The sequence below is a fragment of the Balaenoptera musculus genome, chromosome 8 (genome assembly GCF_009873245.2).
Source record: "Balaenoptera musculus isolate JJ_BM4_2016_0621 chromosome 8, mBalMus1.pri.v3, whole genome shotgun sequence".
NCBI lineage: Eukaryota > Metazoa > Chordata > Mammalia > Artiodactyla > Balaenopteridae > Balaenoptera > Balaenoptera musculus.
In genome coordinates this window covers 39,289,358-39,297,834 of record NC_045792.1, presented here as the reverse complement: position 1 = coordinate 39,297,834, position 8,477 = coordinate 39,289,358, and the positions used below count along the sequence as shown (strand labels likewise).

Below are 8,477 nucleotides of genomic sequence, written 5' to 3'. Positions count from 1 at the left end.
CCTGAAATGAAACCTTTTTTCCTATTAAATTGAATGGGGTATTTCTATTCTATATTGAAATTTTCTTTTAATCTGTCATAGTATGTGAACTCTTACGTACCTATGTTTTGCAAGCCCTGCTCACATTCATTCTTTCTTGTGAAAATATGGCTTTAAATACATCTACAGTTACGTGTGCAAGATTCTGACTGCTAAAGAAACCTACTCAACCTTAATTTTTGGACAGAGTTTGAAGAGCACTGGATTTGAAGTAAGATGATCTTGGTTCATATCTTAGCTGCACTTGAACTAGATGTATCCTCTTGGACAAATTTTTTTATTCTCTCTAAACCTTAGGTTCCTAATATGCTAAAAGGAGCTATAATAACACCTGTTACACTTGTGTTTCATGGTACATTTTGAGCATATAAGGAACTAATGAACATAAAAGTACTTACCAATGGTAAAGAGCTACACAGCATGAGTGATATTGGGCATCCTGAAACTTCATTAAATTTCATTCCTAGTTCCATTTTCCCTTCCTGGGGTCAGAATAAATAACATTGATCCATTCAGTTTAGACAAGAATAGAGAATATGACAAAGGTTTACAGAATAATGGAAGGTCTCAAGTTAAGATAAAATGATCACTTTCTTCATTCAATCATAATGAGAACTATGAAACACTTATTAGCACTAATGACCTGAGTTACTTTACACAATTCATCTATGAAACTCAATTTGTCAAGAAACAGCAAATGGTTTTTTGAAATTCAGGTGGAATTTGGATGGAGGAATTGAGGTCAGTATTAAACTGATAGCCATATTAAAGTAGCAAATTAATGTTAATATTATGAAAGTGGAGTGCAAATAAAAGATTTTAAGAGTTAGGAATTAATCGACTGAATGTATTGGCAAGGAATTCTGTCCCTAAAATAGATACTAGAATATTTTCCAAACACAAAATCTAAGTGCTTAAAATATCACTCGTCGTATCAGTAGAAAAAAAAAAAAGGGTATGTATATGTGTGTGTGTGTGTGTGTGTGTGTGTACGTACAAGTATTCATGCATATATTTTTCCTATCATTTCTTTGAAATCAGAACCATGAGACAGAGCTTCTGTCATCAACTATTCTTGGAATTTGGTGAAAAAAAGAATTTGGAATCAATCACTCTGCGTTCCGTCCGTGTTCCCGCACTTAGGAGCTATTTCCTTCTCCCTAAGAGGGAAGGAACACTGCTCCGTCTAACTCGCAGAGTTGTTCTAAGGACCCAATGCGCTGGACGGGAAAGACAGGTACAGTTGCTGCTGAAAGCTCTTTCTAGCTGGGGGACACTTTGGTGACTCGAAAGGCAGCTCTCTTTGCCGTAAGTCTATTTCTTTTTCGTATCATTTCAAATGTGGGTAAGAGGCGGGGAAGCCAGGGGGATTTAAGGAACCTGGATGCAGAACCCTCCCCCACCCCAGCTGTTTACACTTTGTTCCCTCGTTATTTCGTTCATTCATCCGACAAAAATTTCTCGGATCCCCGTCGAGTGCCGGACACTCTGCTAAGCAGTGGGAGCCACAAAGTGGACAGCACCCAGAATGCGGTCTCGGGGAGCCCGCCGTCTGCTGAGCAGACACTAGACGCAGAACTGCAGGGCGGCGAGGTGCCGGGGAGCCCGGCAAGGCGCGCCAGCCGCGGCCTCCCGCGGGTCAGCCCGCCGCGCCGCCGAGCCCATCCCCCACCTCACCCCCGGCGGCAGCGAGTTCGGCCGCGTCCCCATGGCAGCCAGCGGCGGCTCTGCGGCGGCGGCGGCGGCGGCAGGCCGGGAGCCAGAGGCCGTAACGGCCTCGGAGGCCGCGCGGCGGGCGGGCCCGGGCGGCGGCGCCCCTCGGGGCGGGCCGGGCTGGCGGTGGCCCCGGCGTTCCTACACCCGGGGCTTCGGACCTCTCGGGAGAGCGCGGCGCAGCGCAGGTAACCCGCCTCGGACCCTCGACCTTCAGCCCAGCTTGCCCAGGAGGGGCGGGGGCGGGGGACCCCCAACAGACAGGCGGTTCCGCGGAGGCTGGCCTTGAACCCTCCCGGGGGGCGCGGGCTGCGGGGCGGGTGGAGAGAGGCTCGGGCTGACCCTGTAGAATTCAGAACAGAGATTCTCCCTAAACTGGAAGGTCTGTGTTCTAGTTGTGTGGCTTTGGGCAAGTCACTTGGCTCGTCTGTGCCTCAGTTTCCCTGATGTTAAAGTGAGGGATTTGAGAACCTACAAAATGAAATTATTCATCTGAACGTACTGGTCAGGTTTTCATTCCCCGTTCCTGCTCCTCGCCCCTCTTCTCCACTCGCAATTCCAGAGTCTCTCTTTAATCCCGTTGATTTGAGAGGGACATGAGCCCGCCTCTCTTCCTCCTCTTTCTACCATCTTGAAAGCTGTTTAACTTTTATTCGGAGGAGTCAAAGTCCTTTTCAATATTTGTCCATTTATCCTCATAGATTTTTTCTTTTTAATTAAAACTACGTTGCTGGGAAAAACTTTTTTTTTTACTTTAGGAAGTACTAACATCCCTATTTTGTCAAAAGGGTGAGCGGGTGCCCACAGAGCCACTGGGGAATTGTAAAATTTCTATTCTTAGGCAATTTTAGGCTTTTTGTCCTAAATCTCATGGTATATTCATTCTAACTAAATCCAGACAGGACCAAAGAAAGAATCTACTCAAATAAAGGCAGACCTTTAGGGGAGCCACCTGGAAGGAAAGCTTGAGTACCTTCAGCTGGGACCCATCTGGAGTAGGAATTCTGTTTTATTTATCTCATGTGCTGGCACTTTGCAAAGTACCTGGCACCAAGCTGTTGTTCAGTAGATAGTGAATGAATGTTCATTTCAGTCAGTAGCATCTATTTCAACTCATCACGAAGCCAATGTCATAAATGCACGGGGCACACACACGCATGCAAGTTTCTACATTTTGTGGAACCAAGAGCTACTACACTCAGAAAAACTCATATAACAACATGGTTTGCCAGTAGCAAAATTTTCTTGTTTTATAGGTTAATAAATGTAAGCATTTTAGGAATCTAGATCATTTTTTCCCCCTCACAGATTAAAAATCAAGAAATACAAACCAGATGCAGCAGTTTCTTGACATGGAGAACCAACCCCATAATACAATGGAGTAAGTGCTGAGACATTTCTTTTTAATTACGTTGATACTTAATTATGCCGAAATCTCCCTGATGATATGTGAATTTTGAAATGTAGTATTCATAGAGGATGTACCAATTATTTTTGGTGAGGGGGTTGGGAGAAATTCAAGTGACTTTAAGAATCTATAGTTTGAGTCTTTCCAGTTTTGACTATGGATCTGTAGTCAAAAATCACCATTTTCCAACTTCTAGTGAAATTTTCCAGTGTTCTAGGGTGATGGATGCCCACATAGGCCTCATGTGCTCTTGGGTTTCCACAGTGCAGCAGCTCCTGGCCAGCTTGCTCCTTTTCTGCTGCATTGAGTGTCCAAGCATCCCTCCAGGCTTGCCCTTAACGCTGAACTCAAAACGTAAACATAGCCTCAAAACAGATTTAGCTCCTCAAAACTGCAACAAGAACTGGATATTTTACCAAACGTTTCAGGAAGAGATAAGGAATAGAGTTAGTATGGCATTTGCCATTGTAAAAAGTTAAATTCTTTTTGACAAATGTCTGTCCTTCCCTGCCACCAGCACCATAAAGGTTTCTCTTCCTACTGTTTCATTAGCCAACTGGCCACTGGCTGACCCTAGAGCTTAGGGAGTTGAGAGGGAGTAGAGAAAGTGGGAGAGGGATGGGGGGTAGGGGTGATACTATAGTTCCTGATCTTGACTGTGACTGACTTTGGCACTAGTCAAACACTCCAGATATATTACTTTCAGTTATTCTGCTCAGACTGGGACTTTGACATCAGGCTAAAGGAAAGCTGCACGAGTCTTAAACTTCTACTGCATACTCCTCCTTAGAACAGCCCTGCCAGGTATCATTCTCATTTTACAACTAACAAAATTGAGCATATTAGTTAGAGTATAGTCTAAGCTCTTGTGACAAAGAGACCCCCAAATACAGAGGTTTAAAAAAGATTGAAGTGTATTTCTGTTTCATCCACAAGACCAGAGATGAGCAGACCAGGGCTGGTAGGGCAGCTCCGCCATTCTCACTACATGATTTCCAGCTCTGGGCCTGAAGTGATTGCTTCATCTCCCACCATCAATGACTGTGCTCCTGCCAGAGGGAAGGGGGAAGGGCAAGAGGAGAGAATAAGACCGTTCCTCTTAGGAGTATGACCTGGAAGTGACAAGCCTCGCTTCTGTTCACTCCGCATTGGGCAGAGCTTAGCCCCAGGGCAAGAGCTAGCTGCAAGGAAGGCTGAGAAATGCAGTCTCTAACTGGGCAGCCGTATGGCCAGTTAAAGCTTAGAGGTACTATAATAAAAGGAAAAAGGATGGATATTGGTGGACCACTAGCAGCCTGTGTCACATTGAGTTCAGAAAGGTAGAAAGAAAGAGAAATAAAGCAGGAACTTGGCCCAGAATACACAGCTGGTTTCTGGAGGAGGTAGGATTTGAATTCCTCAGATATGTCTGGCTCCAATCCCAGCACTTTGCTACACTAGAAATGGATGGCAAAAAGATGTGGGGAGTATCCTGCCTGGAATCCATAGCAGAGCCAGGATAGGGTTCTGGATTGAGCAGGTGGTAGGTCCCTGGTGTGAAGATGGCACTGAGGGCTAAGATGCAGATTGAAGGTCTTGAACCTAAGGTTGGGTACCAGATATCACTTCACTTCTGCAAATCTGCGGCCATGGAGACTGCTGTTTCTCTTCATTCATTCTTTTGGAAAAAAGTATGGAGGACTGAATGTATGCCAGGCACAACACTAAGCTCTCTGACTCATACAAAGACCATTAAGAAACAAACCTTAAAGAACTTAGTATTTAGTAGGGAGCCATAGAGCTCATTTGGGTACAATGTAATTACAAACCAGAAGTGAATGAGAATTACTGGAGGTTTCCATGAGAAAGCCACCACTTACCACAACAGACGTGGGACCAGACCTTGTTGACCTTGGTCTCCAAAGAATGGAGAGCCAGGTTGGCTTTGCCTCTGTCCCATGCACTATTGAGAAATATGTAAAAATTTAGATTATGAAGATAATAAAACCTCACTCATCAGGGATTTGTTATATGCTTATCAAACCATGTCACCTATATACACAGGAATGATTTGTGGAGCAGCCTTCATTTGACAAAGATTTCATTTATCTAAAGTCTACAATGAGCTATTCATTGGTCTAAGCACCAGGAAGACAGCAGTGAACACACTAGAGACAGCTCCTCCAAGGGATTTTTACATTAGTGGGAGAGACAGTGGGAGATATCAACATGTTTCATATGTGATATGAAGAAGAATAAAGCAGGCTGAGGATGAGAATGGGGTGGTCAAACAAAGATTCCTGGTAAGGCAGCATTTGAGCAGAGCTTATGTCTGAGAGAAGAAGGTTCCAGATACGAAGAACAGAAAACACAAAGGCCTGAGGTGGGAGCTTTTACACAGAACATTTATGATGTGGGTGAGTCATGATTCTCTGACATCTAGGTTATAACAGGGTTTGATTTTTATTTATCCAAGATTTCTCCCAATTATAGGTGTTTGTGCCATAATTATCAACCTAAACTCCTTCTAAATGAACCATTTATTTATTTATTTTTGTCATGTTTGGTGGGGTTTTTTTGTTGTTGTTTTTTATACATCTTTATTGGAGTATAACTGCTTCACAATGCTGTGCTAGTTTCTGTTGTACAACAAAGTGAATCAGCCAAGTTTGTCCTTTTTGTTTTCAGAGTGTATGCCCAGAACATAAATAACTATAGAATGAATAAATAATCTACTTTTATTGGACTTTTTAAGAGAACCATGTCTACATTTTACTTTGTTTTTGTTTTATTCATGAATTTCTACTCTTTGTCCTTTTATGTTTTATTTTACTTATCCTGTTCTGATTTTTGAGTTGAAAAATATGATTCAGTTATTTTCATGATTTCTGAATTTCATGATTTCTTTAAATAATACAAACATTTAAAGCTAAAGTTCCTCTTGGGCTCAACTTTGCTGCAGGCTGTAGAATTAGTGTTCCCACTCTCATTTTCTAAATTGTCTATTATTTCAGCTTTGATTTCCTCTTTGACTCAAGAGATATTTGGGAGATGTAACTTCTGGGGGTGGGGTTTATTTATCTTTTTATTATTACTTTCTAATCCCCCTACATCCATGGTCATAGAATATGACCTATATGATAGTTCAGTTTCATTAAGATTATTCTTATGATTTGTTACATGATCAACTTTTGTAAATGTCCTTTAGGCATTGAAAACAAATGTATATTCTCTTTTGCTTAAGAAAAAAGGTTAAAAAGTTATACATATATAACCAAACTGTTTAATTGTTATTATTATTATGTTTAAATTATGCTTTTCAAATCCATTATTACCTTTTTGTCTATTTGATCTGTCACATTTTAAGAAAGGTCTTTACTATAATTGTAATTTTTGTGCAATTCTTTTATTTCAGACAGTTTTTATTTTATATATCTAGTGTTCTGTTGCTCAATATATTGAGGTTCATGGATGTTATATCTTCGTGGTATATTATATGGTTTAGCTTTATAGAATATCTCACAAGTATAAGTGAGTGATTTTTATTTGATTTCTACTTTGCCTGATATTGATATTGCCATCTCTGCTTTTTTTTAATTTGCATTAGTCTGTAATAGCCTTCTTCATCCCTTCTATATAGGAAAAAATTCAGTCTTTTCCTTCCTTTGTAGGGAAAAACCCAGTTCTTCCCTACTATGTCTTTCTTCCCTGTGTGTCTCCTTTACCTTCACAGAGAACACTTCACCTCTGGTCACCAAATGTGTGGAGGTTTTTCCCCCCGCCAAGCAATTCTCTGGGACACCAGCTGGGTGTCCTGCAATCCAACTCAGTTCTGACACTGTCTACCCAGAGACAGCATCAGATCCCACAGGTTGAGGGCTGAGTCCCACAAGACTGCTCACGACCCTCTTCAGCTGCAGTTGCAAGCCCAGGTTGTCACCTGTGCTTCTGACCAACCGGTTACAGATCAGAGGTTCCAGTAGCCCCTCCTTGGATTTGATTAATTTGCTAGAGTAGCTCACAGACTAGGGGAAACACTTACCTTTAAACCCTTGCTTTCATCCAGCTTGCTAAAGGATACAGATGAGCATCCAGATGGAAAGGAGGCATAGCGCAAGGTGTATGGGAAGCGGCATGCCACTCTCCCAGCACCTCCACCTGCTCACCAACCCAGAAGCCCCCCAAACCCCGTGCCTTGGGGGTTTCTATGGAGGCTTCACCACGTAGGCATGATTGATCGTTAACTCCATTTTCAGACCATCTCCCTACGCGAGAGAATGGAGGGAGGGAGAGGCGGGGCTGAAAATTCCAAGTATCTAATCATGACTTGGTCTTTCTGGTGACCAGCCCTCATCCAGGAGTCATCTAGGAACCTGCCCAAAGTTGCCTCATGAGAACAAAAGACACTCCTATCACCCAGGAAATTACTAAGGTTTCAGGAACCAAGGTCTAAGACCAGTATTAGAGCAAGAGAGGCCCCTAGAGTTCTTATCACTTAGGAAATTACAAGGGTTTTAGGAACTTTGTGCCGGGAACCGGGGGCAGAGACCAATATATATGTTCTATTCTCTCATACCCTTGGTTTCAATATTTTTTAATATCATATTGTGTCTCTTATAAGTAGCATATGGTTAGATTAATGTAATATATACCTCAATTGGAATGTCTTTGCCACTAAAAAGAGGATTTTATGATCATTAATATATTAACATTTGACCCTTTTTGCTTTGCCAACATTTGCTAGTCTTATCTAGTTTTCTTCTTCTTCTTTTTTCTCTTAGAAGTTCTACATCCTATTTTATAAGTTTTTAATTTACATTTTTTACAAACATTTTAAATTTGGATTTCTAGTTTGGCTTCCCGAATTTTTAGTGTAACTTTGACCTCCCTCAACCCTATGTAAGACTTCACCTTTAGTACTGTTTTTGCTTCCGCATTCCCTTACTTCACCTGCAAGAAATTATCTGGATTTCTAGTCCTGATTTCTATTAATTTATATATAAATGATTATATATAGGATAATGTTAACTATTTTATTCCTCTTTTAAGAATCCTCTTTGACAGCTGTAAATTTGATTGCATCGCTTATTACTGTTATATAAAATTTTCCCTGTTCTTAATTTAAATTATTTAAAATTCATTTTTAATTTGACTGAAGTACTGCCTTAGTAATCTTTTCATAAAAATGAACATAGGTAGTATACTTCTTAACTTTTTTCATGTCCAAATGTCTTATTTTTACCCTTACACGGGAACTCTGTAACAGTCATTACTCCCATGGTCTTGAAGCGTGGACTGTTGCAGATGGAAAGTCCAATGTCAGTCTCATTCTCTCCTT

General features: G+C 41.4%; 1 protein-coding gene across 1 annotated transcript in view; it reads left to right on the top strand.

Annotated features, from left to right (window-relative positions):
- Nucleotides 1-1,269: 1,269 nt before the first annotated feature.
- DEUP1 (deuterosome assembly protein 1) overlaps nt 1,270-8,477 on the top strand; it is a 99,979-nt gene continuing 92,771 nt past the window's right edge. Inside the window, 2 exon segments of the mRNA XM_036861435.1 lie at nt 1,270-1,347; nt 3,061-3,133. Of these exon segments, the coding sequence (XP_036717330.1) occupies nt 3,087-3,133 (47 nt within the window). The 5' untranslated portion in view covers nt 1,270-1,347; nt 3,061-3,086.